We start from the raw sequence: 26391 nt of genomic DNA on the forward strand, positions 1-26391 counted from the left end.
AGGGGGCTGCAGGTCAGGATTGAGGGGCACCAGCAGGGCTGGGGGGGGAGCCCAGGGCTGGGATAGTGGGGGGCTGCAGGTCAGGATTGAGGGGCACTGCCAGGGCTGGGGGGAGCCCAGGGCTGGGATAGTGGGGAGCTGCGGGTTGGGACTGAGGGGCACCGCCAGGGCCGTGGGGTGAAGCAGCCCAGCTGGCTCTAGGTTCCTCTTCTCGGTTTCCCGAGCACTGACACATTTCCCAGCTCCCCCACACGGACACAACGAATCTGAGCTTGGGCACGGGGCCGAGGCTGGCCCGGGGCGCAGGAGCCGCATGGTTCTTCTCTGATCCCATCACGCCTCCCCTGCCCCTCTGTCTCGTTTGTTTCCTGGCCGCAGGATGAAGAGGAAGAGGACGATCCCATCGACGGGCACGGTGACGAAGGCTACAGCCCCAATGTCAGGGGCAACTACTTCCGAGATGGGCAAACCAAGATCGGTGAGCGCCCCCTTGCCCTGTCCTGTGCCTCGGCAGCTCCCCGGGCCCCCTGTCTGGGAGGAGCGCTCGCTGCCAGCCCAGGCTCTCCGAATAGCCCCACAGGCATGGACCCAGGCAGGGCCTTCTCTGGCTGTGTGAGCCGGGCCCGGTGCAGCCCAGGACGGGGACCCAGGTGTCTCTAAGCCACCCTATGTCATTGCCCTCTGCGGTCTGCCCTAGAGCAGCCTTGGAGCTCTTTTGCATTGTGCCAACTGCCAATGGGCCTCCCGGGCTGTTCTGGGGGCTGGGCACAGAGATGCTCATTGCCCCAGACAGAGGCACAAAGAGCAAGTGACTCTCCCAAGGACACCCAAGGGGTCAGTAGCGGAGCCAAGAAGTGGCCCTCCATCTCCGGCATCCCAGCCCCATGACCCTCCTTGCTCTGCGAACATATGCTCCCTAAATCTCTTTTCCTCGGCAGCATCATGTGGCAGAGGGTTCCATTGGCTAACGGACATTGTCCAGAGCAGTCATGAAATGACCCAAAGCCCCTTGATTGGCTCCGTTAATGATGCTCCCTCCCTCTCCGGTGCCCTGCTCACACCTGTGGGCTGCAGGGGCTTCCCGTTCGCCAGCTCACACAGCCTGCGGGCGTCCTGCTGCAGAGCCCGAGGCCACGCCCGCTGCAGTGCCCGGGGAATCTCCACTGAGGCTAGCGGTGAGGCGCCCCAGCTGGTGGGCTGCATGTGCCAGAGCGGGGCTGATGTTCCCTCCAGCAGGGGGCGGTGGTGGCGTGTGTGGCCCGCCACCCACACTCTAGGGGCCTAGGGCTGCTGTCCCCCTGTCTCCCTGTGCGTGGTCTGGATGCTTTATTATCCCGGTGAGTTTCTCTGCTGCTCCCTGGCCCTGCGAGAGGCTCCCAGCCCCTGGACCACTGCAGGGCCGGACTGCAGCCCCCTCCCCTTTGCCCCTGCAGACTTCGTGCTGGTCTGGGAGGAGAAGAGGCGCCCCCCGAAGAAGAGGAGGGGGAAGCTGGCTTCCCACGAGGGCAGCAGGGAGGCAGCCCCTGAGGCCAGAGACGACCGGCCTCGCGGGCACCACGAGCACTGGAAGAGGAAGTTCCTCAACAACCTGAGAAATGCCGGGCTGCTGATGGAGAAGGTGAGAGGAGAGACTTATACCGTGGGCCCCTGCCATGTGCCTCCCCTCTCTGGTCCCGCCGCATCCCTCCTCCCTCCTGGGCCCTGGGCCCCGGGCCCCAGGTCCTCGCCATGTCCCTCCCCTACCCCCCAGGTCCCTGCCACGTCGGGTTGCCAATTTTCTAATCACACAAACCCAACATCCTCGCCCCTTCTCTGAGGCCCCACCCATGCCCCACCCCTTCTCCAAGGCCCCGCCCCCACTCGCTCCATCCCCCCTCCCTCCATCACTTGCTCTCTCCCATCCTCATTCACTTTCACTGGGCTGGGGCAGGGGGTTGGGGTGCGGGGGAGAGGAGTTGAGGACTCTGGCTGGGGGTGCAGGCTTTGGGCTGGGGATGAGGGGTTTGGGGTGCAGGAGGGAGCTCTGGGCTGGGGTAGGGGGTTGGGGTGTGGGCTGTGGGAGGGAGTTTGGGTGCGGGAGGGGGCTGCAGGGTTCATCGTGGTTCCCAGCCAATGGGAGCTGCAGAACCAGCACTAGGGGCAGGGACAGCGCGCGGAGCCTCCCTGGCCGCCCATGCGCCTAGGAGCCGCAGGGACCTGACGGCCGTGTGAATTCTGGGCAGGCAGGGAGCCTGCCTTAGCCCCGGGCCCCTGCTGCGCCGCTGACCGGAGTCACCAGGGTCCCTTTGTGGCTGGGTGTTCCGCCTGGCAACTCAAGGCTCCTGGCATGTCCCTCCACCTCCGGGCCCCAGGACCCCGCCGTGGCCCTCCCCTCTCCAGGCCTGATCCCTCGCAGTGTCCCCCCCTCCGAGCCCCAGCCCCCCACTCCATCCCTCCCCCACTGGGTCCAGGCCCCTGCTGCATCCCATCGCCCCCAGACCCCCCACCACGTCCCTCCCGGCTCCAGCCAGGCCTGGCTGCAGCTGATTGGGGTGACAGTGCATTGGGAGGATCTCGAGGCCTTGCTGGCCCCAGGACGCGGCAGTCGGGGAGAAGGCGGCTGTCCCCTGCCTGACTCCAGGGCTGTGTGTCCCATCCCTGCACTATAGGCCCTGGCCTGGAGCTGCCCCTGGACGCTGGCACATGGCAGCTCTGCCCCCCTGGGGGCTCCGTGTTCAGCCCCTTCCTGCTTCCCCCCCAGGAGGAGACGCTGAGCGAGCGGAAGACCATCCACTACCTGAAGCTGAGCGCCCCGTGGGACGTGCTGGTGTACTACGCCGAGGAGCTGTGCATGCGAGCACCCCTGCAGGTCTGTGTGTCCTGGCGGGGCGGGGTCTCTCCTACCAGCCCCCCCATTGCCCTTTGCTGGGGGAGGGTGCCTCCCACCCAGCTCTGCCAGCCTTCCTCAATCCCAACCCGCAGCCCCCTGCTATCCCAGCTCTGGGCTCCCCCCAGCTCTGCCAGCGCCCCTCAACCCTGACCCGCAGCCCTCTGTTATCCCAGCCCCCCCAGCTCTGCCAGCGCCCCTCAACCCTGACCCGCAGCCCCCTGCTATCCCAGCCCCCCCAGCTCTGCTAGGCCTCCCTGTGTGTAGGAAGTAGTGGGGGGACTGGCCCCATCTCCGCCCGGAGGCGACTGTCGGTCTGGGAGGTTCCCCTGACCACCCCCTGCCCTGACGCTCTCTCTGCCGACCGCAGGCCCAGCCCAACCCGGACCGGAACAGCTCCGCCGAGGTCCTGCGGAGGCTCTGCATCCCCAACGCCCTGCAGCAGCACGTCCCCAACAAGCCCGCCGACTATTACACCTGCGCCTTCCGCAGGTCCAAGCTGGACAAGTGAGTCTGGGCAGGGCGGGGTGGGGGGGAGCCGCTCCCAATGGGCTAGGGCTGAGGGACTCTCCCCCCCCCCCCCCCCAGCCCCCGCGAGTTCCTGTCCAGCAACGCTGTGCGGGAAACTCGCCAGGCACCTGCTGATGGGTGAATGTGGTGTTCATACAATTGATCACTTCCCCCACAACTGCTCTGCCGGTGCCCCTCAATCCCGACCCGCGGCCCCCCTGCGCCAGACTGATACCATTGTATAGTTATGTGCCGAGCCACATGGGCTCTGTCCTGCCCATCGGCCCCACCCCCGGTGCTGCCCCCCAGCTCTGCTGATGCGCCTGAGCCCTGACCCCCAGGCCTGCTCCGAGCGCTGACTGTCCGTCGTGTCACAGTGGGATGGCGAGAACAATCGATCTCGGGTGCCCATCTCAGTGGAAGAGATTTTCCAGCCCTTGATGCAGCTGGGTTTGGAGTCAAGTAACCCAGGGGGTGGGCAGATCCCAGCCTGAATTTCAATGGGGGTGGGGGAAGGGGGTGGAAGCATTGCCAGGAAATTAACTCCAGCTCTTATCTCCTGGGCTGGTTGTGCAGGGAAGCCGCCAGAGAGGCTTTGAACCAGCTGACGATGCCACTCGGGAAGGCGACTGGAAGGGCTTTCAGAGGCAGCGGCTGCCCCGTGCAGCCGTTTCCCACCTCTCAGCACATGCTGGCCTGGTCATGCCCAGCTGCTCCCCTTGAGGCTCCTTTCCCTGCTGTGTGTCACCCTCCGGGCTACCTGGGAGGGGCAGGAGTGGACCGTCCCGTCGGGCGTTGGGTGACTCACAGGTTCTTGGCCCCGGGTCCATTACCACAGTATCTGAGCAGTTCCCTGTCTTGACTGGGTTCAGCCTCGTCCCCTGGGAGCCTGGCCGGAGTTGGCAGCCCTGTCGGGCCAGGAGCCCAGAGACACTGAGGGACATGCCCAGGGTCACACAGGGAGTCTGTGGCAGAGCACGGATTTGAACCCAGGCCTCCCGAGTCCCAGGCTGCCGCCCTGACCCCTGGGCCACCCTTCCTGCTACTCATGGCACCTCCCGCCCTCGGGAACGCGCTCAGATACCCAGTGACAGGCCCGGAATAAACCCTGCACGGATGAGACCAGGCGTTGCCGTGTGACCCTCTCAAGGGCGCTGGAGCAAGGCCAACACCTCGCAGGGCCCCCTGAGTTCATGGCTCCCAGCTCGGCCCCGGCGCTGCTGGAGGCGTTGCTAATTTCGAATCCCTGAAAACCGAACACCCCTGCCCCGCCCCTTCCCCGAGGCCCTGCCCCACCACTTCCTTTGAGCCCCCCCCCGTAGTGTGCCCCCCCGTCACTCGCTCTCCACCCCTGCCCCCATTGCTCGCTCCCCCCTCCCCTAGGACTCAACTGCTGTCCGCAGAGCTGGGCCGGGAGGAGCCTGCCCAATTGAGGCACAGCGTGGTGGGGAGGGGGGTTGCTGGAGTAGGGAAATGGGGGCACAGCGGGGCGGGGAGGGGGGTCCCTGGAGTGAGGGGCTGGGGAAATCGGGGCACGGCAGGGGTCAGTCCCCAGGGCAAGGGGCTGGAGTAGGGAAATGGGGGCACAGTGGGGCGGGGAGAGGGGTCCCTGGAGTGAGGGTTTGGGGAAATGGGGGCACAGTGGGGCGGGGAGAGGGGTCCCTGGAGTGAAGGGCTGGGGAAATCGGGGCACAGCGGGGCTGGGAGGGGGGTCCTGGAGTGAGGGGCTGGGAAATGGGGGCACAGCGGGGTGTGTGGGGCAGAGAGGTTAACAGCCCCCCCACCCCGGACGGCGCTGGTATCTGCTTTGGAGCCTGGTCCGGGAGCAGCCGGTTCTCGCTGCTCCAGGCTCCAGCAGCAGCTGCTCTTCCCGCCCCCCAGTGGCAGAGGCCGGTTACTGCAGGGAACTGGACTGTGAGTGCCCAGTCAGCTGTGCTGACCGGACGCTGCCAGTTTCCCTTTTCAACTGGACGTTCCCGTCGAAAACCGGACGCCTGGCAGGCCTAGGTGGCGGGGATGCCAGGCCCAGGGACCAAGCCCGCCAGGCAGCACCGTCCTTGCTCTCCCCTCCCCTGGCCCGACCGCAGCGGGGCTGTTTGTTGTTTATCTCCCACAGGTTCCTGGGCAGCGACTTCCGGGACTCCTACTTCAGCAACACCCAGAGACATCGCATCGTAAGTAGGGTGGGGGGAGCCTGGGGACCTCAGGGGCCTGGCCCCCTCCCAGCACTGCTCTGCCCCAGCCATGCTCTGCCCGCGACTGTAATTAACCCCGTTGCCCTAGAGGCAGCTCCACGGACCCATCACGTGGCGGGAGGCCAGATCGAAATCCCCCAGCTCTCTAATGGGCTGATTTAACCCCCCAGATCCAGCGTCCCTGTGTGGAAACCCCAACTCAGATTCCCCCTTCATGGCTTCGGGCCCAGCTCTGTGCTTCAGCCTCCACGGGCCCCACAGCTGGTGGGAAACGCTAGAACCGGCGATGTGTGTTCGAATCCAATCTCAGGCTTCAGGACACGGCTGATTGCCTGGGGAAGGGTCAGGAAGGCTCCCTCTGCCCTGCATCTAGCACGGGCCAAGGGGAATGTGGGGGCATCAGAGCCGTGGGCAGCTCCTGCCCTGGGAGCTGGGCCAGATAGGTCAATGCAAAGGCTCCCGTTAGTGTCCCAAGGCTCTGGTGCAAGGTCCAGGGGTGTGAGCTCCACAGGGCTGCGCCCAGCCGGGGCTTGCTGGGTTCCTGCTCTGTGCAAGCCCCGGCGAGGGTGGACTTCGCTGACGGCGCCGCGCCCCTCGGGTCGGCAGGTCTATGAGATCCTGGCTCGCACCGTCTACGGGAAGCGGAAACGCGCCGAGATCGGGATCAACCGGCTGCTGAACGAGCGGGTATACGCCGCTGCCTTCCCACTGCACGAGGTAGGGGCCGTCGGGTGGGCTGCTGTCCCTCTGGAGCTGGGATGGGGCGGGGGGTCTGGGAGAGAGATGTCCCTCCGGAGCTGGGATGGGGGGAGGACCTGGGAGAGAGACATCTCTCCAAACTGGGGCCTGGGAGAGAAACATCCCTCCGGAGTTGGGATATGGGGGGTACTGGGGGGCAGCTGCTGGCTCTGCGGGTCCTGGTTGGTCATAGCAGCCATTCAGCTGGCACTAGGCGGGGGTCCCAGACAGCCGTTGGCAGACCTGCCCCTGGGCACCGCAGAGACCCGGCCCCATCCGCGGTCGCCCCTTGCTGTGCAGGTGGCCGACCCATCTCCCTCTCTGTTGCCTTGACCCAGGGCCCCTTCGAGACGCCTGAGTCTGAGGTCCCCGATGAAGCACTGAACCCTCGCCAAGTCCTCTACCGCTTCTGGGCCCAGTGGGGCTGCTGGTACCGGTACCAGCCACTGGATCACATCCGCCAGTACTTCGGGGAGAAGATTGCCATCTACTTCGCCTGGCTGGGTGAGAGCCCACCTCCTCCCTTCTGTTCGCCTCTGCCCAACCGTCCCCTGGCGCCCCCGGTGCAGTGTCCCGGGGATCCAGGGGATGCTTCCTGGAGCCTGCTGGACACACAGAGCCCCAGGGGCTCCCCCAGCCTGTGCTACCTGGTGGCACCGCCCAGGGCTCTCCGTGTCCTGGCCGGCAGAGGCAGACTCCCAGCACCCTGACTGGTATGGAAAGGGCCGTGGGGCAGAACCACGTGGGCAGGTCTCCTGGTTCTTTCCCTTGGTGCTGCCGCTAAGTGCCAGCAGTGCCATGTGGATGCTGCCCTGGTGCCCTGTGCTCCTGCTTCACAGGGGCGTGAGCGGGCATGGGGTGGAAGAGAGCGAGCGAGGTGCCATGGGAAGGTCTGCGAGTGCCTTAGTCCTGCCCCCAGCCTGCCAGGTGGGGCGGGATCATTGTCCGCATTTTACAGCTGAGGAAACTGAGGCACGGACGAGGGAGGGACTTGCCCCAAGCCACATGGGGCATCAGCCCCAGGGGTAGAACCCAGGAGTCTTGGTGCCCCACCCTTGATGGAGAGGGGAGGGAGGGGGGTCTCCTGTGCCCGGTGTCGCCCTCCTCAGGGGGCTGGTCTCATGTGCCTGTCCCTCTGCAGGCTTCTACACAGCCTGGCTGCTCCCTGCTGCGGCCGTGGGCACCGTGGTCTTCCTCGCAGGCCTGGTTGCCATGGGAACCAACACGCCAGCGTGAGTCTGTGGGGCTGGGGTTGGGAGCGTGTGTGGGGGGGACACGTGGTGTGTGTGAGGAAGACAGCTGCCATCCTACCCTTCCCCCCACCCCCAGAGGGGCCCCCCCCCCCGACATCCAGCCCTCAGACGCAGGAATTCACAGGCTGCCTCCACACGCCCTTACTGCAGTGTGTGGCCTGGAAGCTGCGAAGGCCCCGTGCTGCCTTCTTGCAGGTCCTGTGGGGGAGGGGGGGCTATAGGGGCTACTCCAGCAGCTCCCATCACTCTCCATTCCCAGGCCGAGCAAAAGCCCCAGGGTCACCACTGCCAGAAGAAAGGAGGGAGGGGGTGACACAGGGAGGTGCTTTGATATGTGGTGACTAGATAGAAGGGTGGGAGGGTGGGTGGGTGGGAGAGGGGATTACAGGTTGTTGGATGGCGGGTGGGGAGATGATCGGTAGTTGGGCAGATGGATAACTGGATGGGTGGGTGTGTGGAGGGATGGACAGGTGGGTGGATGGAGGGATGGATGGGTATGGGTGTGTGAATGGCTGGAGGGGTGGGTGGATAGATAGATGGATGGAGGGATGGATGGGTGGATGTTTGATGGACGGGTGTGTGTGTGAATGGCTGGCTGGATAGATAGATGGGTGGATGATGGATGGATGTGTGGATAGATAGATGGATGGACGGGTGGGTGGGTGGATGGATGGACAGATGGATGGACGGGTGGCTCTCTGGGATGAAGCAGACACATGCATGTGCTGGTATGTGTACGTGTGTGCACATGTGACGGTGCGTGTGAGGACCTGTGCATGCATGTGCGTGTATGCAGTGGGTGTGGGGTTGGTGAAGTGCTAGCCCTGTGTTTCTCCTGAGGAGCCGTACCCCGCTAACCCAGCCCTGTGCTTGCTCCCCCCAGGCAGGAGATCTGTGAGAGCGGAGGCCAGTTCCTCATGTGTCCGCTCTGCGACACGTGTGAGACCTGGAACATCTCGGAGATCTGCCCCATGGCTAAGGTAAGGGAAGGCTGCTTGGGGGCTAATGCCGACAGGGCCCAGACCCTGCTGCCCAAAGGGGCCCGGCTTGATGCAGTGAGAAATCCCCACTTTTGGGGTTTTCCCTGCACAGATGCCCACAAAGCCTTGGAGCTCCCCCTGCTCACACTGCTCAGAGCTGTGCTGAGGAGAGTGGGGGAGCTCTGACTGTAGGGGAGCCCCTGGCTACTCCAGTCCCAGCATCTCCCAGCAGGAGGCGCTGTACGGAGCAATGCTAGAAGTGTGAGATGGAGGCGGTGAAGATGTAAATGCATGTGCAGGGGAAAAGGGCTTCTGTGTCTGGTGAAGAGGCCGTGTGGCCCCTCTGCTCTGTGCCCCTGCAGGTCGGGTACCTGTTTGATCACCCCGGGACCGTTTTCTTCAGCGTCTTCATGTCCTTCTGGGCCGTGACCTTCCTGGAGTACTGGAAGAGGAAAAGCGCCACGCTGGCTCACCACTGGGACTGCATGGACTTCCAAGAGGAGGAGGTGGGTTCCCACGACCATCCATCCACCGCGGCTGGCTCTGCCCATCTGCTGTAGGCCACCTCGCTGGCCAGGATGGGTGCAGGCGTGCGTGTCGGGGATCCTTCCCTCTCCTCCCTGAGGCCAGATACATGCCTCCTCCTGCAGGGAACGAGACCTCCTGCCCCAAAGCACAGGCACAGACCAGAGGAGACTCTCTCTTCAGGACTCCAACCACGAACTGGTGCCAGTCCCGGACACGGGAGCAGGGTCGAGCGCAGCGATGCACCGACTCCCCCAGCGGTGGCACTGGGTTGGCAGGTGGCACCATTCATGGCACCTGAACCTGTATCTCCCTCAATAGCCCACCAAGGGCCCCCACCCTTCTCCTCCCCAGCTGTCCCCCATCTTGGGTGGAGACCCGCGTCTCTCTCCCTGCTGCCCGGGGTATTTCCAGACTATGCAGCCCCCTTACGCTGTGCTATTGCCCAGAAAAGCAGGCTGGCGGGTGGCCAGCGTTGGCACTTTGCTTTCTTTCCAGAGGCTGCAAACGGCGCATTGCCGGCAGTTATACGGCGCCACCCAGCTCTCCCTCAGCAAGCACATGGATTCGTACGGCAAAAGCATTGCCGAGAAAATCGATTAACCAATAAAGGAACCTGCACACCTGCTAAACAACTGAGCAGAGCTCACCCCACTTGAACCAAGGCTCTGGCTGGTGATCAGTCCTTCAGCCCCACCCAGGGGGTTCTCCTGGGCTCTCAATTTCCACGCCGCTTGTGCTCAGATCTAGCACCCCCCGAGTGTGAGTCCCCCCTTTAGCCTCTCTGGGTCTCTGCGATGCGCAGGGCGATGCGCAGAAAGGAGAGCTTGCACAGTAGGTGTCGCCCCCTAGAGATTTCTGCCCAATGGCTTGTGATGGGATGTTAGATGGGGTGTGATCTGAGTTACTACCGAGCGTTCTTTCCTGGGTGTCTGGCTGGTGAGTCTTGCCCACATGCTCGGGGTTCAGCTGATCGCCATATTTGGGGTCAGGAAGGAATTTTCCTCCAGGGCAGATTGGCAGAGGCCCTTGGGGTTTTTCGCCTTCCTCTGCAGCGTGGGGCACGGGTCACTTGCTGGAGGATTCTCTGCACCTTGAAGTCTTTAAACCACGATTTGAGGACTTCAGTGGCTCAGACATAGATTAGGGGTTTGTTACAGGAGTGAGTTGGTGAGATTCTGTGGCCTGCGTTGTGCAGGAGGTCAGACTAGATGATCATAATGGTCCCTTCTGATCTTACAGTCTATGATTTCCTGGGGAAACTACTTCAGCGTGTCTGGCCCCTTGTTTTTACAGTGTCCTCTGAAGCGTGGGACCTTCCCAGCATTTGCATCAGCCCCGTTTCCCCTGAAAAGCAGTCACTTGCCCTCCCACAATAGGACACAAACACCGGCGGTCGTAACGCTGGGAACTCCCACGATACCTACACTTAATTCAGCAAAGTTTGTCCAGGGGGTTGCAGGGTCTGGGCATGCCTGCGGATGCCCAGCTGTCCAGCAGAGCCTGTTCTCTCCCCAGCGGGGATGCCCTGGGAGGGGGAACCACACCAGTCCCCCTCTGGTTCTGTTTCCCTTCCTGCAGGAGCGGCCCAGGCCCGAGTTCGCTGCCATGGCCCCGCGGATGGAGCAGAACCCCATCACGGGGCTGAAGGAGCCGTACTTCCCCAAGCGGGACCGCCTCTCTCGCATCCTGACGGGCTCCATGGCCATTGTCGTCATGGTAAGGAGGAGGGCGTGGCCTGGGCTGACATCCTCTGCCCGGGAGAGGTGGAGACGTGCCCGGGCGGAACACTGCCCTGTTCTTTGAACCATCTGGCTGGGGATCAAATTTGTAGGCCCCGGAGCAGGGCGAGGAAAGTGCCGACGGCAATTCCTGTCCCCAGGCCTTTTCCCTCCTCTCCTGCTAGCAGGAGCTCAGACTTCTGGCTCTGAACATGCTCTGCTGCCTCCTAGCCGGGCCTTGTCCCAGGCCAGCCTTCCTCTCTGGCTGGGACTGAGACCTAGCAAACTCATCTCATGCCAGCCAGCACAATGGCCACCACGTGGTGGTAGTGAATTTAAGCCCCACTGGCCTGGGGCAGCTTAGGCGCGCAGGGCTCCCTATCCCGCCCCGATCCCCCCCAGCGTAGCGTGCAGGGACCCCGGCGGAGCTGGGAAGCATGGGCGCATTGCGAGGGAGGCCCCACAGTTTGGGCTTTGATCGTTAACAGGCGTGGCAAAGAGAATGGCGGTGATTAGAATGGACAGCACCTGGGTCTGGTGTCACTTCCAGCTTCCCCCAGCAGGGGTCACTCTCCGGATGCCCTGCGTTAAAGGAGCCCCTGGCGCAGGTGGGAAGGATGGACTGCCCGTCTCCACGGGACGTCTGTCCTCCTTCAGCTGCCTCGGATGGGCTCCTTCCGCCAGGAGTGTGGCAAAGGGGCCTGGCGGAGTGTCAGGGTGTCCCCCAAAGCCGGGCCAAGACCCACATGGGGATGCTAACACCTCCCCCGTGTTTGACACCAGCCCCGGGCCCCCAAGACCGCTCACTTCTCCCAGCCCCACGAGAGAATCGAGCCCAGGGCAGGCCGGGGCTGGGCGTTGGCAGTTCGGAAGGCTCAGAGCCTGCGCCTCTCTGGCACGGTGGAGCAGTCCAGCTGGGGGCGCTCCCTGCTCCGCCTGCCGTCCGCTCCCCAAGTTCAGCGCCGGGCCACCCCCCTCTCGCTGCTTATGCCTGGGCTTCCCCTTGCCCCCTTCCAGCTGTGCGTGGTGATGATCTTCCTGGTCTCCGTGATCATGTACCGGGGCATCATCAGCGTGGTGATGTATCACACGGGCAACGCCATTCTCATGACCCAGGTGAGTCCTGTGCCCTGCGGGGACTCAGAGCTCCCCCCTCCCGGACAGCCCTGGGGTCCGGCTGTGCTTGGGGTGACGGACCCTGCTTGGACCCCTGGCTAGGGAGGGCATGTTGGCTGATGGCAGCTCCTACGGCTGCGAATGGTGGGGCTCTGGCCAGCTCTGTGCAGCCGCTGGAGAGGAGCCCACCCAGAAGGTCTACGCCAGGGCTCAGCAGGGCTATGGGGCTGGTGCACTGCACTGGGACGCAGGAGACCCGGTTCTATTCCCGGCTCTGCCTTGGGGCAGGTGACTGCCCTGCTCTTTGCCTCAGTTTCCCCATCTATAAAATGGGACTCGTGACCCTGACCTGCTTTGGGAGCTGGCTCTGGCTAGGAGCCAGGGGTGAGAGTCAGGAAGCTCCCAGCGGAAGGGAAGCCCGTTGTGACGAACTGGGACTGTTCTTACTGTGGTCTGTGAATGCTGACAGGGGAGTGTGGCTGGGATAGTCTGCATTGGGGGATGGGAGACTGGCCGAGGGAGAATACCTGAGCATGTAACATGAGAACCCAGGGAGGGGTTAGAGGCCAGGTGACACCTTGGCCCGGGAAACTGAACAAAGGCTGGAGAGAGAGTTCAGAACTGGCTGGTGCCATGGCTGGGAGGCAGACGGGGCTCTGACCTCCCACGGGGCCTGTGGTGCCCTGGGACCCCAACATGGACCTAACTGGGGGTCCTGATGTCTGTGCCTGTATTCCTGTCGTCTAAAGAAACCTTCTGCTTTACGGGCTGGCTGAGAGTCGTGGTGAATCGCAGGAAGCCGGGGGGGCAGGGCCCTGAGTCCCCCACACTCTGTGACACCCGTTACTTGCCTCGCTGTTTTACAGGCTGGGAACATAGCGAACGTCAGCAGCAGCCTGGTGAACCTGGCACTGATCCTCCTTATGAGCCAGGTCTACACCTCCCTGGCGGAGAAGCTCACCAGGTGGGGTGAGTGGGAGAAGCCATTGGCAGTGCCGCCCGGCTGGAACTCCCCCCGGGCTGCTCCCACTGTCCTGCAGAGCCCTCAGCCTCGGCCCAGCCCCGGAGGCGTGTGCGGGGGAGCGTGGCTACTCTGGCTTCTGGGTCTGGATGGTGCCACCTCAAGCGAGCTCTGGGGGCCACCCTGCACCTCTGCAAAGGTCTGGCACGTCCTGGCCTTGGCCACCTTCTGGGTGCTGTGCAGACGCGGTGGTGGGGGCAGCGGCGGGGCTCGGGGAAGGGCAGTATCACAGATCCGAGCTCTGCTGAAATAAATATGGTTTCTCCATCCCAGGCCAATTCAGCTACAGAGACCTCGGCCCGTCCCCTGTGTGGGAGGAGGGGGCTGGCTCTGCGGGACCCAGGTGGGCACTCCCACCGGGATAAGCGCACCGAGGTCACTAGTGGGCATATGCAATTTGTGATTGGCTGATGCACTTTCCACTGGTCTGTGCAGGGCTTTGCTTGGGACCGAACGTTCCTGCGACTGCCTGTACAGCCAGGCCAGCTTAGAGCCCCTGTCATTACGGGCCCTGCTGGAGAGAGAACCTCATGCAATAGGCTTTCAAGTCCCCCAGCCACCGACTGTGTAACAGCCCTTCCACCATCGGTCACCAAGGGGGATTGAACCTGCGGCATTCAGCACCAAACGCGCCTTGAGCTAAAGGAGCAACTCCATAAGCTAGCAGCAGTAGTAGACGCTTACCCTCTTACACGGACCAGCCACTACAGTGGGACAAACACCCTGGCTCCTGAACTGTGGGTTCCATGTGGACGTGTATTGGTCCTGTGCCCGTCTCAGCCCTGATGGCAGAGCTGTGACCAGAAACCATTGCAAAAATCGTGAAAGGGTCTGGGCCCGGGTCTATCAGCAGGAGGCGCTGGTGTGAGCTGGGGATGGCTCAGATGTGAAGCGAGGGGAGGGGGTGTCCTCAGTGGCAGAGGAAGTGACGCTCCCTCCCGTAGCCTCATGCCTGCTGGCCTGGGGAGCTGACTGGCTACCGAGGCCGCTGGGCAGTGCCCGTGTGTGACTTGCTGACGCTGTTCCCTTGTGTCCCCTCCGCAGAGATGCACCGGACCCAGACCCTGCACGAGGACGCCTTCACCTTCAAAGTCTTCATCTTCCAGTTTGTCAACTTCTATTCCTCCCCCTTCTACGTGGCCTTCTTCAAAGGCAGGTGCGAGACGGCGTGCTGCTCCCGGCTCTGTGTGCGAGGGGTCCGGGTGACGGGGGATCACATGAGGCAGGCTGGTCTGGGGCCTCCCTGAGGCAGGGCGGGAGGGGAACGGTGTAGAAGGGAACCGGCTCCGTGGGCAGAGCTGGAGGCTACAGCCACTCGAGAGACGTTCTGTCCCTGGGCCATGCTGCGTTCCACTGCCCTGCCATGAATGACGCCAGTAAACGTGCCCAGCGTGTGTGGCACAGTGCACACGGTGCATGCACACTTGTGTGAGCTGTAAGCATATCACATGATGGCACATGCGCCTGTGCACGGCACATGCATGACCTATAGGGCAGCGTGTGCTATGCATGGCACACGTTAGCATGCTGGGTGGCTGTATGGTATGTTGTTCTACCCCTAATTCTGTGTCTTCCAAACACCATTATGACCTGGCCATGGAGATAGGTCCTGGGGAGGGGTGGCTGGCTCTTGACACCCCTTCCTAGGGAGGGGAACCCCCTCCCTTGGAGCCACCTGCCATCCCCCAGTTCAATCACATCCTGTGTAGGGAGGGACTGGAGCCAAGGTGCTCAGTGATCAGTCGGGGAGGAATGATGTGGTTGCTCTGGGAGGACAAAAAAGGCAGATGTGACTCATCTGTGGAACATCTGGCTGCTCCAGTCATGCCCGGGATCCCTGTGCCATGTGTCTGCCGATGCCCCTGCACAATGGATGCACTGTTCAGCTGTGGGCTTGGAGATTCCCCCCCAAAAACCACAGGCGGGCAAGGTTTATGAATACACCATTGAATCTATCGCCCCCTCTCGCCCCACATTAAACGGCTCTGCCCTCTTCCGGTGGGTCCTCGCTGTGGTTGCCAGGATCCTCTGTTATTATTAACACATCATAGATTACATTAGAAGCCCCCCGACACCTGAAAGAGGGTCAGATCCCCGAGGGGCTTCGCACAACCAGCCGGCTGGCTGGCTCAGAGACGCTGCCTCCCTGCTCTCCCAGACGCAGCTGAAATTCTTCCGAGCAGATGACTTAACGCCAAATTTATGTGGAAAAAATCCCAAACCTCCTGGGTGTCCTGATTTCCGTCTCCCGTCGCTGGAGCGCAAGTGAGATCGTTTTGGAGCTGGGAACTGGCAAACCAGAACCCTGACCCACCCTGGATTCAAACCCCTGACCTTGAGCCTGGCCCTCACAAACAGGGGAGGAGTGCAGGGATTAAATCTACCGCCAGGGGGAGCCCTTAGGGCCCCACAGGGGCTGAAGAACAGTCATGAATGACCCCCACAGGGAAAGCACGTGTGGCACGAGAGAGGGTCCGGGTGAGGTTCCTTCTCCCGTCACTGGCAGGACCGTCCTGCAGGGAAGGGGTTGGGTTGCTGCTTCCGAGGGGAGACTGGGACGGTCACCCACCCAGAGCTGGGGGCTCCGTGATGCTTGTTGGCATGCTGGGGGCGGGGGAGTCTGTGCTGGAAGTGAAGAGTTGCTGCTGCATGACCCCCTTTCTGGAGCCCCCACGTGCCTTCGGTCCTGCAGGGCGGGAGCACTGGCGGGCCCTGCCACGGCCCATTCCTTGGTGGGTGGATCCAGGCTGGGTCTGAGGGAGACCCCCTGCGGCGACAGGAGGCAGCGCAGGCCGGGTGGGTCAGCCTGAGGGGCAGAGAGAACCGCAGGGTCCTGCTGTGTCCAGCAGCCTCCCTGGAGAATCGCCCTGACCTCATCCCAGCCCGTGTCTGCTGCAGAGATGCTGCCCACACGGCCCTGCCTGAGCTCGGCACCTCCAGCTAGCGCGCCTGCCTGCAGCTATCTCACTGCCTGGCAGGGTCAGATCCCTGCACCCAGCGCGCATCCCTCCAGTGCCCCTTCTCCTTTCCGGGGAGGGGCAGCCGGCGCTGGGGGGGGCTCTGTCTTTGGGACAGCCTGGGTGAGAGCAAGGAAATGTGGAGCCAGAAAGGGCCGTTGGGTCGCCCGAGGATGTCACCCTGTGCAGGGCATGCAGTTGTGCTTGGCTAACGGCCGGGCTGGCTCTGAAGCCCTGAGGAGACGGAGAGCCCGCCCCCCTCGGCAGTCTGTCCCAGTAGTTAGGCACTGTGAGAAATGAGCCAGTCGATGCCTGCCCTGCCGCAGATCAGAGAAACAACCGACCAGGCGTCTCCTGTCCCTGCAGGTTTGTGGGCTACCCCGGGCAGTACGGTACGCTGCTCGGCCTGAGGAACGAGGAGGTGAGTCTCTGGGGTGGGGGACACTACGGGGAGCCTCTTGGAGCCCCAGCTACGGCCCAGAACCGCAGGGCGCTCGATGCTGTACAAACCCACAACAAAGAGCCAGTCCCCCCTCCAAAGAGCTTTGATGGTTTGTCCTTTACCAGCCACACTCCCTGCTCCCTTGGGGTCCCATCACCCCATCCTCAGCATGCCCAGCCCTTAGGAGACACTGCTGTTATGTCCCACCGCAACAGCCTTAGGGACCCTGCGGGGCGTCTCTGATGCTGCCAAGCAGACAGTTCCGCCCGGGGCAGATAACTGCACCTGGCAGTGGCCGCTCTCAGGGTTGGGATCCAGGCCGAGATGGACCCCGGGGTGGGGGCTCCTATGCTACGAGTCTGCTGGGGCTGCCAGGGGAGAGGCCGTGCGATCCCAGCGCGGAGCTGGTCTGGCCTGTGCTGGGAGCGTGTGGGGCTGGACCTCCCGAGGCTCAGGTCTCTCTCCCCCCCAAGGCTGGGGCTGGCTGGGTCGTTCTGCACCGGGGAAGTGCAGGCCAAGCCGGCTGCTGAGCTAAGCCAGGCCAGGCCCGAGTGACCGTGTGCTCCTGGCTCCCGCAGTGCGGCCCCGGGGGGTGCCTGATCGAACTGGCGCAGCAGCTCTTCATCATCATGGTGGGGAAACAGATCATCAGCAACGTCCAGGAGTTCGTCATCCCGTGAGTGCCCGGCGGAGCCTGGCGATGGGGGCAGCTTGGTGTTAGGAGGCCAGGAGCTACCGGGGTTATGTCGGGGTACACCCCATCCCCTAGGGCTGGGAACCATCCGAGCCGCCCAGGCAGGAGCCAGAAGGCAGGGGGCAGGCCATGGCATTCAGTTACAGTCAGGTGGGAAGGGAGGGTCTGGGGCTGAGCCGGACGGCTCAGAAATCCAGTGCCGGTTTCTCCTCTTGCCAAGCCCGAGGCAGGCTGGGGGGCTCTTGGCACTGACCCACTGCTCTAGCAGATGGCAGGTCCCACCTGTGGGGGTTGCAGGGAAACCCTGGACAGGGTGATACAAAACGTGATACAAAACGTGGCTCTGTGCCTCGCTCCCTCTGGCTGGTATAAAAGCAGCCCCCATCCTCCACGCGCACACTCCACGAACCAGCCCACGGATTCTCCCCTGTCCCCCTTCCCCTCTGCAGCAAGCTGAAGGCCTGGCGGCAGAAGCGCAAACTGGCCAGGGTGCGGGGCGCGCAGCTCAGCCAGGAGCCCCCGCGCTGGGAGGAGGACTATGAGCTGATCGAGTGCGAGGGGCTCTTTGAAGAGTACCTGGAGATGGGTGAGCGAGGGGCGCAGCCAGCCGGGTGAGGAGACAGGCTGGCAGCTGGTGCCCAGCGACTCTGGCTCAACCTGCGTGGAAATCCCAGCCCGCAGGTCGCTGGAGCTTCAGCCTTAATGCAGGGAGCTGTATACCCAGCCCCGCCGCTGGAGGGGGAGCCGCGGCCAGGCCTGGGAGCTGTTTGATTTGTAACTAAAAGCTATTCATCCTATAGAGAGCGCTGGCTGGGGGAGCGCCCAGCCGTTTGCAGCAGGGGGCGCTGCAGGGCATGGGGCAGAAGTGCTGGCTGTGGAAGGGAGCGCCCAGGTACTCCAGTCCCAGCCGCTCCCAGCAGGGGGCGCTTCATGGGATCCTGCTGGCGATGGGGGAGCAGACGCTGGCTGAGCGGCCGCCTCACTCCTTGCTCCCTTGGGCTCCCAGTGCTGCAGTTCGGGTTCATCACGATCTTCGTGGCTGCCTTCCCGCTGGCCCCGCTCTTCGCCCTGCTCAATAACTGGGTGGAGATCCGCCTGGACGCCCAGAAGTTCGTGTGCGAGTACCGGCGCCCGGTGGCCTACCGCGCCCAGGGCATCGGGGTCTGGTTCCTCATCCTGGAAGTCCTGGCTCAGATCTCTGTCGTCGTCAACGTGAGTGCAGAGCCGGCTCCTCAGAGGCCGTTCCCGGGCCAGGCACTGAACAGCCCCCGTGGCCTGGAACAATCCAATGCCCCGTCCTCTCTCGACTCACCCTGCCCCTCCTGTGCCCTGCTGGCTCCCTGCCTCCATTCCCGCTGCCCCCCTGCTTGGAGCAGTCTCCTGCTGCTTCCCTGGCACCCTCCTTCCTCCCTCTGCTGGCTGCCTGTCCCTGGGCTGCCCCTGGCCTGTCCCTGGCATAGCTGCGTGGGGTGGGAGCCATGCACACAGGGCCCTAAAGGAGCCGTGCCCCGGTGAAGGTGAGGGTGGATTGTGCCCTGTCGGCCTTGGGGATGGGCTCTGAAGACGGAGGTTGCCAGAGCAGGGTACCATGTGCCCCAGCTTTCCCTGCACCTGGTGCTTCTCCAGGGGCTGGGAGTCGGTGGTGCGCCCTGTGGCACCCATCCAAGCTCCCACATGTATTCCTATGGTGCCCAATCCCCCTCTCCGATCTCTGCCACCTGACACCCTCCATCTGGTCTTAGGTGACTTGAGAGAAACGTTCTTTGACAGGGTGACAAGCGGTGTGGATGGGGGAAGCGGTAGATGTGGTGTAGTTCGACTTTAGTTAGGCTTTTGATACTGTCTCATGTGACCTTCTCTTAAAGAAACGGGAGTAATATCACCTACTATAAGGTGGGTACAGAACTGGTTGGAAAACCGTTTCCAGAGAGTCGTTATCAGTGGTTCACAGTCATGCTGGAAGGGCAGAATGAGTGGGGTCCCGCAGGGTTCGGTTCTGCTCAATATCTTCATCAATGATTCAGATAATGGCATAGAGAATACACTTATAAAGTTTGTGGACAATACCAAGCAGGGAGGGGATGCAAGTGCTTTGGGGGACAGGATTAAAATTCAAAATGATCTGGACAAACTGGAGAAATGGTCTGAAGTCAATAGGATGAAATTCAATAAGGACAAATGCAAAGTACTGCACTGAGGAAGGAACCATCAGTTGCAAACATACACAATGGGAAATGACTGCCTAGGAAGGCGTCCTGCAGAACAGGATCTGGGGGTCAGAGTGGACCACAAGCTAAATATGAGTCAACAGTGTAACATGGGTGCAAGAAAAGCAAACATCATTCTGGGATGTATTAGCAGGAATACTATACGTAAGACACGAGAAGTAATTCTTCTGCTCTGCTCTGCGTTTATATGGCCTCAGCTGGAGTATTGTGTCCAATTCTGGGTGCCACGTTTCAGGAAAGATGTGGACAAATTGGAGAAAGTCCAGAGAAGAGCAACAAAAATGATTAAAGGTCTAGAGAACATGACCTAGGAGGGAAGATTGAAAAAACTGGGTTTGTTTAGTGTGGAGAAGAGAAGACTGAGAGGGGACATGACAGTTTTCAAGCACGTAAAAGGTTGTGACAAGAAGGAGGGTGATAAATTGTGCTTGTTAACCTCTGAGGATAGGACAAGAAGCAAGGGGCTGAAATTGCAGCAAGGGCGGTTTAGATCGGACATTAGGAAAACTCCCTGGCTCTCAGGGCAGTCACGCACGGGCCCCTATGTGGTCCCTGAAACCCTGCACTGACTTGGCCGCTCTCCTCCCCCTGCCAGCCACGTTCCTCTCCTCCATCGCTCCCAGCAGGGCAGCCCGTGGCCCGAGCCTCCAGCCCCCCTGCGGCAGCCCCATGCACCCCACGGCGGGGAACCCTGGCTCAGCAGGGTGGCGCTGTTCTCACCCCCGGGGAGGCAGGATCAGGGGACATCCCGGATGACTTGCCCTTGACCCTCGTCCTTGCGCACTCAGGCCTTCCTCATCGCCTTCACCTCCGACTTCCTGCCCCGGCTCCTCTACCAGTACGAGCACGACAGCCAGCTGCAGGGCTACGTCAACTTCACCCTGGCCTACTCCCCCCCGCGCTACCTGGCCACCGGCAACCACACCCTGTGCAGGTTCCAGGCACGGGGAGGTGGTGGGAGGGGCGACGGGGGAGGTGGTGGGAGGGGGGATGGGTCAATGGGGAAAGGGGAGGGACCGCACAGGGGGCTGGGGAGAAGGCAAGGGGGAGGATGATGGGGAGTTGCAGTTAAGACCCTTCTCTCCCCAGCTGAGCAGACCCAAGCCCATTTTCCGAGGCTTCCCTGGGGTTGGGTCTGGAGCTGTTCGCCACGGGGTCACGGTGGGGGTTTGAGTGAGATGAGGTTGGTGGGTCTCAGTCCAGTTCCCAAAGGGCAGCTACCAGGAAGGCTCCGCCCCCCTTGGCACCAGCTGGCCACTCACTGGCAGGTCAGCAGGGACCCAGGGCTGACCGGGCCGTGGGGCCTGACCTCCCAACTTGTCCCCCGGGGGGATCTAGTTTGGGGGGTTGGAGTGTGGGAGCTGCCAGGGTTGTCAGTCAAGCACCTCTCCTCGCCCCACCCGCCAAGGTGAGGCCCACGAGTGGGGGACTGAGCCAGCCCCCCCCCTAAGCTGCTGCCCCTCTGCCCAGGTACAAAGCCTTCCGGGATGCCAATGGGAACTACACCCTCTTCTACTGGAAGCTGCTGGCCGTCCGCCTGGGCTTCATCATCGCTTTTGAGGTGAGCCTCGGTCGGCACCGTGCAGGCGTGGGCTCGGCGATCCTCCCACCGGCCCCCCTGTGCCGCGCGTAGCCCCTGCCAGCCGGGCTGGACCCAGGCCAGGCCAAGGAGCCGAGAGCGAGGGGGGAGGGGCTGGGCTGCCCCTTCTTCTCTGCTGTGTCCCTTTAGGGTCCTGGACCAAGCCCATCCCCCTGGTTTATTTCTTTCCAAGTGGATCAGAAACTTCCAGGGGAATGGGGGGGTTTGCATTGACGGGCAGAGGAGCCAGTCTGGACACACAAACCTCACCCCAAGACCCCGGCTCGAACCAGACCTGAGCTGTGGACCCTTTCCAAGGACCTGCCCCATCCCAACCATTTGGCATCGTCACCTGACTTTCCGCCCTCCCCGGCTCCCTCCAGAGGCGCAGGGACCATGCCAGGGAGGCCGGCTGTACAGCCCTTTCCTGACTGTCCATGACGCACTCGGGCGATGAATCGGTGCTGCGTATCCAAGCCCAGCTGGAGCAGAGGTTCCAGGACTCTGGCGAGAGGCCCCGTTATTGTCGTGTGTGTGACTGGAGCATTAGGAGCCCGACAGAGGCTCTCTGCCCCCGGCGGTTTGGGATGAAGCTCCCAACCTCTGGGAATGCAGAGGTTCGGTTGGAGGGCAAACCTGGAGGGGTTGACGGCGGCCAGACGTCGACTGGGGGTGATTCTGACCTGGGCTGGGCCAGGAGCTTGGGAATCAAAGGGAGGGGATGGGTGGTACCCAGTGTGGCCTGAAAGGCAGGGCTGGGTCCAGGCCACATTCAGCACCCTGCCTACTGCTTAAAACAGTCTCAGTGACTAGGCCAGTGGCTTGCAGCGGCTGCCCTCTGTGGGGCTGGGTGGACAGCTCTGTAGGGCTGGGATCTGCGCAGTAGTACCCGAGCCCCACACGGTTGTCAGCATGTTTGTCCTCACGACTCCCTGACGCCCCACAAGGCTAAGTGCCAAGTTCGGGCCCTAACCACTGGGCCAGCCTTCCCCTCTGGCCATGACTAACAGAGTAGAGACAGCTGGGCCATTTCGAATGGAGCCTCTCTGAACCTCATCCTTTCTTCTTGTTTTCCACGTGCCTTTATCCTCCCTGCCGCTCTCTTCGTTCGTTTGTCCTTGCCTCTCCTCGCCACTTTCCCCTCCGCTCCCCCCGCCCCATCAGCACGTCGTCTTTTTCTTCCTGCGCCTCATCGACTGGCTGGTGCCCGACGTCCCGGGGTCGCTGGAGCTGAAGATCAAGCGAGAGCGCTACTTAGCCAAGCAGGCGCTGGCCGATAACCAGGAGGTGCTGCTGACGGTGAGTCGCGACTCAGCTTCGCCAGGTCAGTGTGCGAGGAGCCGGTGGGCACGGGTCTGTCCTTGTCCCTCTGTGAAACAGAGGCAGGCTAGCGAGCGACTGACAGGAGCCCCACGGAGTGGGAGGCCCTGGGCTGGAGAGGCTGGAGGGGGGACAGTTGAGGTCTGGCCCCATGGGTGGAATCGCTCTGCTTCTCGCTATGTCCTCGCCCTCTGCCAGCTGTTCGCCACAGGCTCTCCGCGCTGGTTTATCAGGAGAGACTCATTTTTGTTCTGCGGTGACTTAGCTAAGTGAGGAACTCGGAGCGTAGCGCGGACAAGTGTGGGAAATTCCACACGCACAGCTCTGCCGGTGCACTTCAGTGCCCATCCGTCCAGTCCGATCCCCCCCCAACTCCGCTGTTACCCCGCAGTCCTCACCTGCATCCAGCCTAGGCCTCGCTGTGGGCAGGGGTTTGGGATACGGACAAACGTCTGTCAGAGTCCAGCAGAAGCCACCAAGCCCGTATCACCTTTGGGACACCAGATCTCTGAGTGAAGTGGGCTCCTGCACTAGCCCGCTGACCCCTGGGATAGAGCCACTTCCTGTCACAAAGCGGGTGGGAGCTGACGGGTCGCTTCAGGACTCGGCAGTCCGGAATGGGTGGCCTCAGTGCGAGATCCTGCAAAGCGGGGACCTGCTGGGGGTGCGCACTAGCCCTGCTGGTACCTCGAGGTCTGCAGGCCAGATACCTACCAGTGAATTTCAATTCATGGGTCACACCCATTCTTAAAGGGAAACGCCGCCATCCCGGTGCGCCCGTTGGCTGCCCGAGGAGAGAGGCCAAGGATCCAATGGGCCATGGGGACTCAGCTCCCCTCTCAGCCCGAGCGAAGGCTGGAGTAGATCAGCTCTGGGGCATATCAGCAGGTCAAGTGCGGGGGCTTCTGCTCTCAGCAGAGAGCAAGGGTGAGGGCAGCCTGGCACCCGGGCCTGTGCTCTGAGGGCCGAACTGAGCGTGCTGTTCTGACCCGCAGGGCTCAAATCCTGTTGTTCTCAGCCCGTCCATGCCTGCTGCAATGGACTCCTGGTGTCTCTGCCCCTCTCTGTCACTAGGTTCTGCCGGCTGGCTCATTTCCATCACTCCCCCCGCCCCCCCCCGACTCCAGAATCCTCTTCCGGCAACACGAACTCCGTTCCTGGATTTCCCTGCACCTGTAGCGGGGTGGGGGCTTAGCCAGTGGAATCTGCAGTTAGGTCAGGCCAGGTGACTAACCCGGACTGGAGCTCTCTGCTCACCTGGAATGGGCCCTGGGGGCAGTCCGGGCTAGGACCAGCACCCCGTAAGACAGACTCTGGGAACAGCTCCTGCCGTTGTTTCTCGATAGTTGTTGCTTGCTGTGGTGTGTTGTGTGGTGTTGTTTGTGCAATGCACACCCAGGGCGCTCGCCTTTCCCTGGCTCATCCCCACACGTTCCTGGTGGGCCCCTGCTGGGTCACTGTGGGCAGAGCGGGTGTGGCAATGTTGCCACCTGACTGCTAAAGGGGGCTGTGTGCCAGGGTGGGGAACTGCCCCCCCTCCCTGCTCCCAGGCCCCCCACAGGGGGTTGCTCCTCTCTCTTCATTCCCATTTCGGTCTGATTATTGGGGTATTGCTGCTGCCCCCGAACAAACAGGACGGGGCGTGAGAAATGCGGAGAAACAGGTCCGTCCCCGGGGGGCCGCTTGAGACGCATGGGGTGGGAGTTTCCAGAGCGCTTCGCGTTGCAGTGGCCGTGCCGAGGGCTGCTGACCGTTGCACCCACGTTCTGCTCTCCCCTGGGGTCAGCGGGCGCAGCCCATCGAGCCGAGGGCACGAGCTGTCTCCGTAGGGCTGGGGAAGGCTGGTGGAGTTACACTGGGGGCGAATTTGGCTCACATGGCAACCTCAGCTAGCAACTGGGAGCAAGAAATCACCCTGGGAAAGGAGGCTCCTGCAGGAGGGACTGAAAGCAGGACAGGCGGCTCCTTGGTGTAGGCCAGGGGGTCTCAACCTTTTTCTTTCTGAGCCCCTCCCCCCCCAACATGTTATAAAACTCCAGGGCCCAGTGGGGGGGGGGGAGACTCAGGCATAAGTGTAGTTTGATTTCTATTTTGGGTGGGCAGGTGCCAGCGGGGGTCGAGCCAGCTCCGCACAGCAGGGCCCGGGGAGGGAGCGACACCTCCAGCCCCTGGCTCACCTCAGCAGGCCGCCTGCCTGTCTGGGCTGTGGGGGGACAGCCAAAAAATGTAACTCAATGGGGGGACTCGGCTCAAAAAGTTTGAAAACAGCTCAGGGTGTAGGGAGGGGGTAGCTCAGGGTGCAGGGAGGGGGTAGCTAGGGGCTGTGTGTGGGCAAGGGGTAGCTCAGGGTGCAGGGAGGGGGTAGCTAGGAGCTGTGTGTGGGCAGGGGGTAGCTGGAGGCCAGAGAGAAACGGGTGCTTGGGTGTATCCCTGCAGCACTCGCGGTTTCACATCAGCTGGAGGAAGAGTGCAGCGCTGCAGTGGGGAAATGCCACCCCCACCCAGACACAGCCCCGGTTAGTGCCTTCAGACCACCCTGGTCTGTGTCCCCCTGCGGAGCTGGAACGAGGCACCCGCACCGTTTTACCCTCTCCCCCACTTGCAGGATTTGATTACCCCCTTCCCCCTGCTCTAGCCACCCCCTATAGTTACAGTGCTACTGTGTGGGCCCAATCCTGCAACACAAGGGGCCTCCCCACCCCTCGCTTGCAGGATCAGGCCTGGAGCCGATACCATTGGTTGAATTCTAACCCTGCCGTTCCCTCTCCACCCTGCGCAGCAAGCAGCCTTTCATCCAGCAGCATGAGCTAGTGGCGCCGGCTGGGAGCAGCCCCCGGAGGCTTGGCAGATGGGAAGGCAGAGCTGGCTGGGGCCGGGCCCCGTCCACACTCCATCAGGTGACTTGCCACTGGCAGGGCGGGAAGGGGCCGAACCGGAGCTGTCCAGGGGGGCCAGGAAAGCAGCAACGCCCCACAGACGACCTTCGACCTCCAGCGTGCCAGGGCGAGGCTCGTCGGACCCGGAGCCGTGTACCCGGCCTGGGTGTAGGTAATGAGGCAGCTGGCGTGTGAGGAGTATCCCGAGCCCAGAGGAGGAAGCTGGCACTGGCTGGCGCTGCGCTCCTGGTTGAGTCAGCCCAGCGGGCCCCTCGCTCGCCCCCAGCCTGCGAACGCTTTGCTGCCTCCAAGACGGGCGGTGATGGCTCCAAGGCAATCGGCAGTGGGGGCCCCATGCATCCGGCTGACTCTGGCCCATGCCGCGGGACCCTCCTAATCGCTGTGAGTGGGGCTGGCTGTCAGCTTCAAGGTCACCCCGTTCAGAGGCGAGCGGCCCCGGGGCACAGAGCAGCAGCTGGAAGGGTGCACTGAGAAATGCACTGCAAATGCGGCCACGCGAACGCCCCAGGGAGGAGCAGCGAGACCCCCCTGCTCTGCCCTGTTGTGCATCCTCCCGCATGCACACGGTTGGTCTGAGCCCCAGTGGGCCCATCGCCCAAGGTGCTGGTGCAATTTACGGCTCCTGTCACGGCCGCGCGGAGATACCAGTGGGGACAGAGACCCTGTGCCGGCTTTTCCCTTCCTCTCGGAATCAGTCTGTCAGCCCCAGCTCACATCCCTTCTGGGCCACGATCGTCCAGAGCGGGCTGGGCTGACCTCTCTGGGGGTCGTGGCTGCCAGGGGTGTGAGGCGGGCAGGAGAGGCAGGGGGCAACAAATAGACGCCAGCAGCCAGGGCTACACCCAGGCCTCTGTGTCTGTCACGTCCTGTCCCCCTGTCAGAACCAGGCTGTCAATTTCTCACACTTAGAATGTTTGTGGATTGACCCCACCCTGGCGATAGTGATGAGCTCAGGTCCTTCCCAAACTGGGCTACGCAGACCTTTCCCTTTGCATAGGGCAGGGGTCCCCAACGCGGTGCCCGCGGGCACCATGGCATCCATGTGCGCCCACCTACGGCTGCCGGAAAAGCAGCTGCCGAAATGCCGCCGAGAAGCAGCGACGTCAAGAAGCGCTACCGCTGAAATTCGGCATTTTGGCAGTGGTGCCTCTTGACGTTGCCGGTTCACAGCGGCATTTCAGTGGCTGCTTGTCCGGCGGCCACAGTCCTCGGCAGCTAGTCATCCGGCGCCCGCCCCACGGAAAAGGTTGGGGACCACTGGCATAGGGTACTGGCTCAGTTCACAACAGGGGACACAATTAGTCAGACCCCCAAGGAACACATGCCTTGTTATAACTAACAAGCACAAA

At 62.6% G+C, this 26391-nt stretch overlaps 1 protein-coding gene across 2 annotated transcripts in view; it reads left to right on the forward strand.

Moving 5' to 3' along the window:
- LOC117867932 (anoctamin-7-like) overlaps positions 1–26116 on the forward strand; it is a 34520-nt gene extending 8404 nt beyond the window's left edge. The window contains exons 2-23 of one of the 2 annotated variants that reach the window (XM_034753411.1): positions 379–478; positions 1434–1618; positions 2741–2848; positions 3237–3373; positions 5493–5550; positions 6178–6288; positions 6648–6813; positions 7451–7541; positions 8446–8542; positions 8905–9048; positions 10649–10786; positions 11806–11904; positions 12771–12873; positions 13970–14081; positions 16249–16303; positions 16903–17000; positions 17468–17604; positions 18025–18230; positions 20035–20180; positions 20717–20807; positions 21990–22149; positions 24925–26116. In XM_034753411.1, coding sequence (XP_034609302.1) covers positions 379–478; positions 1434–1618; positions 2741–2848; positions 3237–3373; positions 5493–5550; positions 6178–6288; positions 6648–6813; positions 7451–7541; positions 8446–8542; positions 8905–9048; positions 10649–10786; positions 11806–11904; positions 12771–12873; positions 13970–14081; positions 16249–16303; positions 16903–17000; positions 17468–17604; positions 18025–18230; positions 20035–20180; positions 20717–20807; positions 21990–22149; positions 24925–24956 — 2574 coding nt within the window. In that variant the 3' untranslated portion in view covers positions 24957–26116. The remainder of the gene's footprint in view (positions 1–378; positions 479–1433; positions 1619–2740; positions 2849–3236; positions 3374–5492; positions 5551–6177; positions 6289–6647; positions 6814–7450; positions 7542–8445; positions 8543–8904; positions 9049–10648; positions 10787–11805; positions 11905–12770; positions 12874–13969; positions 14082–16248; positions 16304–16902; positions 17001–17467; positions 17605–18024; positions 18231–20034; positions 20181–20716; positions 20808–21989; positions 22150–24924) is intronic. The other variant, XM_034753412.1, reaches the window with a different exon arrangement.
- Positions 26117–26391: the final 275 nt, after the last annotated feature.

This window comes from Trachemys scripta, chromosome 19, assembly GCF_013100865.1.
Source record: "Trachemys scripta elegans isolate TJP31775 chromosome 19, CAS_Tse_1.0, whole genome shotgun sequence".
NCBI classification, from domain to species: Eukaryota; Metazoa; Chordata; order Testudines; family Emydidae; genus Trachemys; species Trachemys scripta.